At 36.1% G+C, this 12,538-nt stretch overlaps 1 protein-coding gene across 6 annotated transcripts in view; it reads left to right on the top strand.

Annotated features, from left to right (window-relative positions):
* Positions 1 to 12,538, top strand: part of UBN2 (ubinuclein 2) — an 88,815-nt gene that overhangs the window by 46,330 nt on the left and 29,947 nt on the right. For 4 of the 6 annotated variants that reach the window (XM_086395304.1, XM_086395306.1, XM_086395301.1 and 1 more), the window contains exons 8-13: positions 3,286 to 3,415; positions 5,450 to 5,568; positions 6,040 to 6,153; positions 6,747 to 6,890; positions 7,610 to 7,660; positions 9,591 to 9,633. In XM_086395304.1, coding sequence (XP_086251430.1) covers positions 3,286 to 3,415; positions 5,450 to 5,568; positions 6,040 to 6,153; positions 6,747 to 6,890; positions 7,610 to 7,660; positions 9,591 to 9,633 — 601 coding nt within the window. The remainder of the gene's footprint in view (positions 1 to 3,285; positions 3,416 to 5,449; positions 5,569 to 6,039; positions 6,154 to 6,746; positions 6,891 to 7,609; positions 7,661 to 9,590; positions 9,634 to 12,538) is intronic. The other 2 variants (XM_086395303.1, XM_086395302.1) reach the window with 1 other exon arrangement.

Here is a 12,538-nt window from a genome sequence, read left to right as displayed (position 1 = left end):
TTGACCATGGTTCCAGAAATTGAGTATATAATTGGCTACAGGCAGGAATGGGCAAAAGAGAAGTGGTCCTGGGGAAAGCAGTAAATTCCTTTCTGATGAAAATAATGTATGCCTACTTTTGGTGGTTTAGTAGCATCATATATACAGAAACGAGGCAATGTTTCCAATACTGTGATTCCTGTCTTTTAAATGTATAATGGAGATAGTTTCTCATGAGATATAAAGGATGAGTTGGTTTACTGGTTTTGATAACTATTTTAAATAATACATTCTCTCTTTTTCCTGAAGTACTTAAAAAAATCATTTTGGTCCCATGGACTCATAAAACACATAACCTAGTATGCTGCTAGCATGGAGACAGAGGAATTTCTTGTTCCTATTATTTATTTTAGCCAGGGGTTTTCAGATTTACTCAGTTTGCTTGCAAATGCTTCCTGTCAGTGCCACCTCCTTTTACCTAGCTCTCCTCTAAACCTTAGATTCAACAACCAGTGTAACCATTAATCATCAGAGCTGCCCCAGATTCCAGGATCAGGGATCTAACTAGCTCTTTTTCTTTTTACCTAATAGCCCAAGTTTACTAGATTAGGTCTTTTTACTGTGACAGAGAGTGTGCCTGTAATTCTACAAGCCTTAGTGTTCAGGCTTTGAATTTTTTTCCCTTTTAGTAACTTTCTTACGCTCTCTTGTCTTCTTACACTTTCCTGAACAAACAATCCCTTATTTCTCTGTACTGAGTTGATTGTCTAAGGGCATATGATACACGATTATTTGGGGTAGTAATTCCATGAATTTTTTCAGATAAATTTTAGTCATCCCCATATACTAAAAGCAGAGAAGGCAATGGCACCCCAACTCCAGTACTCTTGCCTGGAAAATCCCATGGATGGAGGAGCCTGGTGGGCTGCAGTCCATGGGGTCGCTAAGAGTCGGACATGACTGAGCGACTTCACTTTCACTTTTCACTTTCCTGCATTGGAGAAGGAAATGGCAACCCACTCCAGTGTTCTTGCCTAGAGAATCCTAGGGACGGGGGAGCCTGGTGGGCTGCCGTCTATGGGGTCGCACAGAGTTGGACACGACTGAGGTGACTTAGCAGCAGCATATACTAAAAGACTGGAATTATTAGAAAAAAATATTAAAGTATATATGTGAGGGATGTGTACTTAAACTGCTCTCAGATACGAATTTGTATCTATTTGGGATAGACCAATACAGTCAGAAACCTCTAGGGTTAATCCTTTTCTCTAATTTTTGCCTAATAGGGGCTTGGGAGCAGAGTCAGTGCTTTCTGAGTTACCCCCTCTTTGGAAACCACTAATTTTTATAAGTAGGTCATTGATTTAATCTGTTCTTACTTGGACTCTCTTACTATTTGAAGTTTCTATTTTATTTTCAGCTTTAACTAACCTTTTATGATGGGACAAGCCTAAAATGCCTCCTACTCAGAGTCTAGACTTTTAATAAGTTCTAACCACATTATTTAACCAGATGTTTATACACAGAACTCATGACCATAGTGATTATCTTCCATATGTACCTCCTCTGCATTTGACCCTCTGGCTCTAGTAGGTCTTAAACTTTTGTTCGTTTATTTCTTTATTGGGTTGGCTTCTCTAATACTGAAAATTTTATACTGTCGATTTTAAGGCGTATAGTTAGTTTTCCACATTTCATTGTTTCTGAAATTGCAGTGTATATTTTAAGTGTTAGGTACATTTGATCTGGCAGGGATTCTGGTTTCTTTTTTTCTCCAAAAGCTGTTAATTGAATCTTTGGATGCACCTACATTTGTGAAAGTATTTAAGTCTGTCAGCACCTTCTATAGAAGAACATGATGATTTGGACATAATTTGCTACCAAGGGCCCCAGTTTGGTCTTGGCCTTCAAATTAAAATCTGTTCTCACCTTTCTACAGTAGCAGCTGCCAGATATAATGTCTTCCATCTTAAAGAAACCTCAACTATTTATTATAGACCTGTCCTGCTAAGAATATGGTGGCTGTTACAAAATCTTTTTTTTTTTTTTAAGCAACTATTTGGCTAAATAACCTTTAGGAGCTGGAGAATTAGAATATATTGAATAAACTAATAAATACCTAGTTTGTGCAGTGGAGGCACAATAAGGCCAATAAAAGATGGATAAAATGATCTGTGTGTGTAGCCTCTTCTGAATCTATAATTTTTTCAAACACCTTTAAGGAAAATTTACTCTGAGAACTTACAGAAATTGTAACTCTAGTATAGCGGCTGCAGGGTGGTGAGGGGAATTATGAAATCTCTTTGATGAAATGAGTTTTTGGTTAATAGTGGAGTTCCTGTGCTTTATGCAAAAATGGAGACTTTATCCCTGTCATTAGGAAATTATCTGGTTATAGCTGATTCACGTGGTGGTGGTGTACAGCAGAAACCAACATAATGTTGTAAAGCAGTTATTCTCCAATTAAAAGTAAAAGACCCCCCCAAAAATTATTTGCACGGAAGGGGAGTAAATTAGGAGTTAAGGACTTTTTTTCTGGCCATGTTGCGTGGCTTGCGGGATGTTAGGATCCCAACCAGGGGTCAAACTTTTGCCCCCTGCAATGGAAGCATGGAGCTCTAACCACTGGACTACCAGAGAATTTCCAGGAATTTAGGGGTTAACAGATACACACTGCTGTATGGTAGAGAATATGCTTGCAGTGCAGGAGACCTGGGTTCAGTCACTGGGTTGGGACGATCTCTTGGAGAAAGGAATGGCTGCCTACTCCAGTATTCTTGCCTGGAGAATTCCATGCCTTGCTGGCTATAGTCCCAAGGAGAATTCTTTGCCTGGCAGGTTACAGTCCATGGAGTTGCAAAGAGTCAGACACAGCTGAGTGACTAACATGAAGATGATACATAAAATAGATAAAGATACTGTATAGCACAGGGGACTATATTAAATATCTCATAATAACCTATAGTTGAAAAGAATCTGAAAAAGTATATATATAAAACTAAATCACTTTCCTGTATAACTGAAACTAACACAATATCGTAAATGGCTATATTTCAATTTAAAAAAGGAAAGCAAATTATTTGCTATCTTGTTTAGGGTTATAAATTCTACTCTTAAACTAGATTCATTGAAAATTTTTTATAGCATTGTTATTTATGTTGGTTTTTTTGTTTTTTTACTTGAACAATGCTGTCTGGGAAATCAGGGAAGTATAAAATGAGAAAAGAATCTGCCTCTGTCTCCTTGCCTGTTTGTTACTACCTAAAAGAAATTCTCTGCTACATATTTGTTATTGTTTTTGGTCAGCATTGAGTTACAGCTGCAGGAACTAGGCCCTGTCATTCGTAGTGGTGTCTACTCCCACCTTGAAGCTTTCGTGCCATGCAATAAAGAAACACTGGTAAAACGTCTGAAGAAGTTACATCTCAATGTCCAGGTAAGAGGAGGAACAATAACAGCTGCATCTGGGGTTTTAGAACCTGTAAGGAGACTGGTTTCTGTTTGCTGCTTTTGCATATTAATTGCTTTATAGTCATAGTATATGTATTTAATAAGCATAGAATGTTCTTTTTAAGGCCTGGGATACAATTGCTTTTCAACAATCGGTAAGTTTCAGTCAGAAATAATGTTTTCTGATGCTTCCTGGATGAGGTAAATAACTTCATTCCACAGGTGACACAACTTTATCCTCAACAAATAATCTGACATGTGTCACTCAATTTTCTTATTCCTGAAATGGACCTGTATAGATATACTCACTCACACAGGTATGAAGACCAGTGGAAAGAATCACAGGGTTGCATGTAAACTCAAAGGTTATTCATTGTGATCATCGTTGTTTTGCTAGGTTCTTTTCCACTACAACCCCTCTAAGTGTTTCATTACAATATCAGGAAGTTCTTCCATACACTGGGCCAGATCCAAGTCCTTTCCCTCCTTTCGACCCTAATTCTGCTTTTGGCATGGAATTCTGTGTTACAGGTTGTATACTTCCATTAATAAAATAGTTCTTTTGAATTGAGAAACAATTCAATTCTTTCTCAGTTCAAGCAGGTTAATGAACAAATGAAATTTATTCGAGGTCGCAGATTTCCTGGACTGTGGAGTGTTAGCTATGGAAGAAGACATTTATCTAACCCTTGCTTTTCTTCATGTGGTATAATTATGTACCTTTGTATCCCTAAACATATTATGTGGTTTGCATGTTTTTGACCTTCATATAAATGGAGAAAGAGTGTCTGTTTTCTTCTTCAGCTTGCTAATTTACACTCAACATTATGCATTTCAGGTTTATCTGTCTTTACGTGTAGTGGGACTCTTATTTTTACTGATGTGTGTACAGTGTTCCATTATATGAATATATTTCAGTTAATTTATTTATTTAACTGTTGATGGATACTTGACGTTTTCCCAGGCAGATAGTCTCAACTATATAATTCTTAAGATCATCAAGAAACCATGATACTGGATTTGCATTTTTAAGAATGGTATTTTATAGCAAACACTGTCATGTGTGCTGCAATGTTAATTAGTATGCATGAAATAAGTAAAATGCTTGTTAGTAATATTTGTGTTTTATTTTTATTAGATTTTGGTCTCTATTTAATCATTTTATTACTGTTAAAGTGTCCATATAATTTACTGCCCAAACATGGAGTATTTTTAAGAATGTAATTGAACACTATTAATTATGCTGAGGCAACAGGCAAATGGAAGGAAAGTTACGACCAACCTAGACAGCATATTACAAAGCAGAAACATTACTTTGCCAACAAAGGTCCGTCTAGTCAAGGCTGTGGTTTTTCCAGTGGTCACGTATGGATGTGAGAGTTGGACTATAAAGAAAGTTGGGCGTCAAATAATTGATGCTTTTGAACTGTGGTGTTGGAGGAGACTCTTGAGAGTCCCTTGGACTGCAAGGAAATCCAACCAGTCCATCGTAAGGGAGATCAGTCCTGGGTGTTCATTGGAAAGACTGATGTTGAAGCTGAAACTCAAATACTTTGGCCACCTGATGCGATAAGCTGACTCACTGGAAAAGACCCTGATGCTGGGAAAGATTAGGGGCAGGAGGAGAAGGGGACGACAGAGGATGAGATGGTTGAATGGCATCATCGACTCAGTGGACATGAGTTTGGGTGGACTCTGGGAGTTGGTGATGGACAGGGAGGCCTGGTGTGCTGCGGTTCATGGGGTCGCAAAGAGTTGGACACGACTGAGCAACTGAACTGAACTGAACTGAACAGGCAAAAACTGGGACTCTGTCTGGCTGTCTGAGAAGTATGGTTATCCTAATTTTATATCTAATGTACATTATGAAAAGTCAGCGTTGTAGAAGAAATGTTTGAGTATGCTAACATTTCAATTGTGTGATCAATATCTAAAACCCAGATTTCATCTTTTGAGGATCTGCTTACAAAATAGGCTATGTAAATATGCTTGAAAAAACTTTTAGTTTTTTTTCCCTCAGGATGATCGTTTAAGAGAACCTCTGCAAAAGCTGAAACTGGCTGTCAGCAATGTCATGCCTGAACAGCTATTCAAATACCAGGAGGACTGCCAGGCTCGTAATCAGGCTAAGTGTGCCAAGTATGTACCTCTTCTATTTGGACTGGCTTTTGCACTTGAGAAATACTTGTTGCTGTTAGGGATTGGTCTTAGGTAGAAATCCACCTAAACCACTAGAGTGGTATAATTGAATATTTTCTAAATGGTAAATCACTTCCCACTCAGTTGCTTTGGGGTAAAAGGCAAAAGATCTTTTGATGTTGTGTATGTGTGTGATCAAAGCTAAAGCTGACACTGGTAAGACATTTCACAGGTTGACCTACTTGACTGGTTGCAGTTGGATACAAAAGATAAGTGTTCATGCCTTTATATTAGAATTTGAAGATCTTATTTACCAGAGTGCTATATAATGCACTTCAAATTCAAAGTATTATGTGGAAAGTTAAATTCCTTATTTACCCTGTCTTTGAAGCAATTCAACAAGTATCCAAGGAACATATTATAGCAATGTTGGGTTAAAACTTTACTGCATAAAATGTTTTCCATTTTTAGGTTTCAGACAGATGAAGAACGAGAAAAAAATGGGTCCGAGGAAGATGACGAGGAGAAACCAGGGAAACGTGTCATAGGACCAAGGAAGAAATTCCACTGGGATGACACTATTAGGTAAGGTTTAACGAAAACCTTCATTTTCAACCAAATAGATAATGCAGAAGTACAGTGTTTACGGTTTCTCATTAAAAAAGACTCTATAGTAAATGGAAAATTCGATTAGAAGCAACCAAAAGTTAGTGTGTAGGAAAATTTTATTCAAGAGAAATTAATTTGGTTCTAATATCCATACAGTTCTATCACTTTTATTTTCATATAGTACTTTTCATAAACCAATCTTATTATTGAGTAAGTTATACTGGTTTGAGAGGTGAAGTACTCAATATGTTTGTGTAACGCATCATCTTTCTTACCAGTATTTCTGTACTCCGAGTAGAGGGTTTAGTTGTAGGACTACTCCTTTTAAACTTTGGTGCCTGGATTAAAGGTACCGAAGGGAATTATCTCATACTGGGGATTTGGCTATAGTACACTGAATGATGTATGTTAGAAATTATTTATCTTCATGTCATCTTCTGAATTCTTCAGATAATATTCTTTATTATTGCTGTCAGATTTGTGTGCTTTAAAAAAAATCTGTTTCAAGCTTAATTTTCTACAATTTGCAGTCAGATTTATATATAAATATATATTTTTAATCTGTTTAGAACTTTGTTATGTAACCTTGTTGAGATCAAATTGGGATGCTATGAGTTAGAGCCAAATAAAAGCCAGTCTGCTGAGGATTATCTTAAATCCTTTATGGAGACAGAGGTGAAACCATTGTGGCCTAAGGGCTGGATGCAGGCAAGGTAAGAAATGTGACATCCTAGATTTTATTTTACTCTCTTATTGCCGTTGTTAAAGACACATATATACACACACATTACATTGATTTTCCTAAGAACCTAGTGTGTTTAACATTCTGTAAGTCATCTCAGATGATGCCTACTCTGAAAGCTTCACTCACTTAAAAGAAAAATGTCATATGGACATAGAGATACACATAAAAGTGATTCTCTTTAACCGACCACTTTTTGTTTTTTGCACCTAAATCTTCCTAATAGAGAAAAATGGAGGGGGGAAGAAGGTTATGAACTTTGGGAGGGGGACTTTATATGGATATCTTGAAGATAAGTAACTGAATACAAGATTTAGACTGCAAAAAAAGAGGCACAGCCTTAGTTCTGTTGAAAATATAGTCAGTGTAGAGTGGTATCTCAAAAACTAAGGGTAGCTCAGTTTAAAGAGTTAAATATAGAATGTTAAAATCAATAGGCCTGGTTGTCTCAACCTGTCATCCTAAAGTGTTCATCTTAAATCAACAGAAATCTGTCAAAATATTTAAATAAAGAGGTAATATAAAATTTTGCATAATATAGGTTATTGAATTTACTGTACCATTGTAAGTCTTTATTTGGTAAATAGCAAGTAGTAGCCTATTGAGTATCAAATGATTAAAATGACAAAATGATTATCCTGTTATTGTCTGCTATGGAAAATAACTGTTTTTTTTTTTTAATTTTTCCAGAATGCTTTTTAAGGAAAGTCGGAGTGTACATAATCATCTTACTTCTGCTCCGTGAGTAAATGCAGACCCTAGATTTCTTCGTTTATTTTTATTCACATTATGATATTTAGAAAACAAAATATTCATTAAATGCTAGGTAAAATAAGACTTAAACATACAATCTGTCTTAACACAGCTTAAAAAAACCATTTTAACTGTTGACTCTCTAGACCTAAGGACACATTTCTCTATTAAAAAACTTCTCAGGCTAGTCTCTAAAAACTTGAATCCATAATGTAACATATTGGCTTGAAATCTGGTGGTGAGAAGCCATTTAAATAGGAAGGCTTCAGTGGTTTCCTTTGTTCCTGGACAGTCTGCCCTCCAGTTCTTCTGTATCCTTTTTCTTGTCCTCTTAATGACCATCTACAAAGGTCATCTGTTAGCCTCCTGCTTTCCACTACAGTTCTGTATATATCCTACCTAGCCTTGCCTTGCAGAGTGTTTTATTCCACAAGATTTATGTACTCTTCATGTCCTTCCTTCTGTCCCAAAGTGGATCTTTTCATTAGTGATGTAATTACTAAAGAAAGGTCTCTAGTAAAAAGGCAGATTTTTCTGTGGTTATATTTTTGGGTGAATACTGGTTATCTTGACAAGGATTCTATTTTTAGTTACAACTTAAGGCTCCTTCTCTATAGCCTAGAAGTGTAGTGTTAAGGGTTAATAAAATATAAAATTATCAGGTCACTGAGAAGTTACTGAACAACTCTAGTTCAGTACTCCATTAAGAGGTCTGGATAACATCTGGGTAGTGTTACAAAATTCCCCCTCTCCTTATATATAATTGTAGTAGATAGAATTTTTTTACAGCTTTTAGGAAGGACACTTTGTTAGTATACTATGGTAGATATATTGAAGTTGGTTTTGGTTTTCAGATCTTGCTATTTTTGTTTTTTTGGGGTATAAATTTGGAGTAGTTTGGTTTTATTTGTTATAGGTTTACTTTGTTGCAGGTGATTTACATATCCTAGGGTCAGTGTAAATGTATTTTTTTATGCACTTAGGTGTATTTATGTCAGTATTCTAGGCCTTTAATTTCCCTATAGTCCTAAAATCCCATTACAATTTAAGTATAGAAATAATTTATTTCTTTAATTCTAAAACATAGAATTTACATAGATCCTTTCCCTCATTTTTTTGTCTTTTTTTTTTTTTTAGTAACCTCATTATTATGGCTAACTTTTTGTTTTGTTTTGTATCAGAAAGTAGGAATCTGTGTGGTAATGTAGGCCTGGAAGTCATGAATATTACTGTTAACTTAATGAAGTTGTAGATTGACTGTAAACTTTTAATTAAGACATTTGTTAATTTAACTTAGTGAAGTAGAAATATTCAGACAGTTTTAGCTTTACAACCCTTTAATTATTCAGCAAACATATGAGTACTTTCTTGTGCTGAAGAACCTGTAAGAGTTTTTTAATCTTTTCACTTTTTCACACTGGTTCACAAATGTTCTAAGCGTCCATGGTATTTTTTTATTGCCCTTTTTCTGTCAGCTTTGAAATTTTTTATTTGAACTATTATGTTAAAAATAACTTTCTTAAAAAACTTGAGGATTTTTTTGTTTTGTTTTTTAAATAGTATCTCGTTTATAACCTCTTAGCATGGTTTCATTTGAGCTTGAAGTTCCTTGAAGCTCTTTTCTATAAATAATTACAAATTCCTACCAATTCTTTGAAATAAGTCTCCTTTAGGCACCTTCATTACCCTGTTTTGAGTTTTAATTTTTATTTTTAGTAATTATATTTGATTAAAAAAATTTTATTATCTACATTTTACTAATGGTTTGACCTTTATTGTAGTTAATTGAGATTAGTAAAAATATTGGTGTATATTCACATATAAACTGAATACTTACATATGAGATTATGTGTTACCATTTCCTAATGAGTGACTTAACTGCTACTGAGATAACCTCCTTTTTAATCTTTTCTCTTAGGGCAAAGAAAAAGGTGATTCCTGCACCTAAACCCAAAGTGAAGGTAAGTATTGAACCAAATCTTTAGTTAGTGATAATTGGTGACTATTGAAATATGTTCTTATGATGAAAAGGTTATATGGCATTTAGCATAGATTTAGGTACTGTTCTCTTAAGATGGGTATTTTTAAGCATTGTAAAAATCCTGGAACCATTGTATTTGGGAGAACAGATGACTGTGGCGATGGGAGGTTTATATACATTAATTGAATTCTAAGGCTTAGTACTACTTAGAAATGTTGAATAAAATATTAATATGATAAATAGCTTTTAAAAGCATGGCTGGGATCTTGAATGAGTGAAATCCATGTCTCAAAACAAAGGAGAAGCTGCCAGAAAGTTAATCTGTCACTGAAACTTCAGTTGCCCTTAGGTGCATTTGCTGGTTTCTGTCACCTTTCACAGCACAGCTGATAAGATTTTCTTAGACTTAAATAGATTGGGAATTGGAATGAAGCTCTCCATAAACCTGGGACTCTGAGAGGATGACATTTTTAGTAAAAGGACTAGAAAAGGAATCCATTCACCAGTAGAAAGATTAAGAAATTTGTGTTTTGGCCTTGGTTCTGAATTAGGGAAAGAAAGTCTTTCCTGAAAATTTTCCATGGATTAGTTTATACAACCTGCGTGATCTAGGAAAACCTTAACTTAAAAGTTGTTAGATTAGTATTAACCCAGGACACTGGCAAATCACATTCTTTCTGGAATAACGTACCCTCATCCCAGACCTCAAAGGCTTATTACATATGTGCTTAGTTGCTGAGTCATATCCCACTCTTTGCGACCCCATGGACTCTAGCCTGCTAGGCTCCTCTGTCCAAGGGAATTCTCCAGGCAAGAATACTGGAGTGTATTGCCATGCCTTCCTCCAGTAAATCTTCCCAACCCAGGGATCAAACCCAAGTCTCCCACATTACAGGCAGATTCTTTAGCATCTGAGCCACCAGGGAAGCCCCAAAATACTGAAGTGGGCAGCCTATCCCTTCTCCAGGGGAACCTCCAGACCCAGGAATCAAACTGGGGTCTCCTGCATTGCAGGAGGATTATTTATTAGCTAAGCTGCTGGGAAAGCCCAAAGAAAGGTTTCCCTGACTGGGAAACGAACCCAGACCATGGTGGTGAAAGCGCCAAATCCTAGTCACTGTATATACTGTGTCAAACATCTGAAAATATGGGATACGTGAGAAAATTGTGAGGAAGTGTTCCTATGAGTGGGTCAGCAGAGACAACCAATAGAATTGGTTGTCTGAGAACAGCAAGTGATGAATTTATTATGTATAGGACATAAAATAACTTAAGTTATTTAATATTTAAAAATGTAGAAGCGGGGGGAAAAACATCAAAATAGACAAGGCAGAGTTGAACCAAGTATTGGGTTGGCCAGAAAGTTTGAGTTTTTCTGTAGGCTGTTATGGAAAAAACCTAATGAACCTTTTGGCCAACCCACAATAACCTTTAGAAGTGAAAACTATAATCATTTGAAATTAAAATTGTAATGAAAGCCCACACCTTTTAGATTTCAGACTTTTCCCATAGCCTTCACTCTTTGCATAGAGTTTCTTTGCTTGTGAGGTTATGGCCAGAAGATCTGTATTTGCTACTCTATGGTCTTCTTAACTTAATAGTGTCAGAGGCTTTTTGAATACAGATGAAGTAGTCTTCTTTTTCTTGGTTAACCTTCTTTTAACTTCTGATCCAAATAATATTGAGCCAGTATTTGATTAAATCTATTGGTTCATGCTTTGTTTTGACATTTGACTTATTTTTAAACTCCTAATACCCACCATAAAGAGTTGGTTAAATTTTGATACATCTATTTAAACATACAATTGAATTTACCAGAACTCCGATAACGGGTGTGTTGGGATGGTACAGTGGGATTGTCCGTTATGTTCATCTTAAAAAAAATTTTTTTTAATTTATTTTTGGCTGCACTGGGTCTTTGTTGCTGTGCACGGGCTTTCTCTAGTAGCTTTGAGTGGGGGTACTCTTCATTGCGGTATGCGGGCTTTTCATTGCTATGGCTTCTCATTGCAGAGCACAGGCTCTGGGCACAAGGGCTCAGTAGTTAATGCTAGTAATTGTAGGGCATGGGCTTAGTTGCCCCCAAGGCATGTCAGATCTTCCCAGGCCAGGAATCAAACCCATGTCCTCTGCATTGGCAGGCATATTCTTAACCACTGAACCACCAGGGTAGTTCTGTTTTGTTCATCTTTGGATGAATTTACCTTTTCTTTTCCCCAAATGGAAAAAACTGTATTCTGATTTGTTTTTTCTTTCCTGCTCTAATGCCCCTTCAATACCTATTTCAGTTATAAAGGTAATACAAGGAATGCTTACAGGAGAAAATGCAAACAATATAGAAAAGTGAAGGAGGAAAGTAAAAGTATCCTGAAATTTCTGCTCACACAGAGGGAAAAAAAGCTTCTTACTTTCTGGTACACATCTGCCCTCTGTCCTTGCCTCCCCTCCTTCCTTCTGAATCCATCTGCCCATCCAGTCATTGATTTATCCAGATTGAATTAACATTTTATATAAAAGGAATAACATGTTTTTTCCACTCAAATATATATCCTAAACAATTTGCCAGTATAAATCTACACAGTACTCTCGGGTGGATTAAATGTTATTTTTATAAAGAAAAATATTAAAGAACTTACTTTAAAATGGCAGTTTTATACTGGTAACACTACCAATATTATTTTGATACCCTCCCTCACTCTCAGTTTCTGTCCTCTTTATAGTGATGGAGTTTTTGGTATGTCAATGCCATCGTGCCTCATCTGCATTTCGTCTTAGCAGACAGGCTTGGCCTTAATGTAGCTACACTTCAGACTGCTGAAAGGCACTGAGGCTTTCAGTCAGGGCTGTTTAGAAGTTTTAGAGAAATTGCTAAGAAAGTTAGAGTG

This window comes from Bos grunniens, chromosome 4 (assembly GCF_055505025.1).
Source record: "Bos grunniens cultivar Pamir isolate PY7600 chromosome 4, Bosgru_T2T1.0, whole genome shotgun sequence".
NCBI lineage: Eukaryota > Metazoa > Chordata > Mammalia > Artiodactyla > Bovidae > Bos > Bos grunniens.
This window is presented reverse-complemented; position numbering and strand designations above follow the sequence as displayed.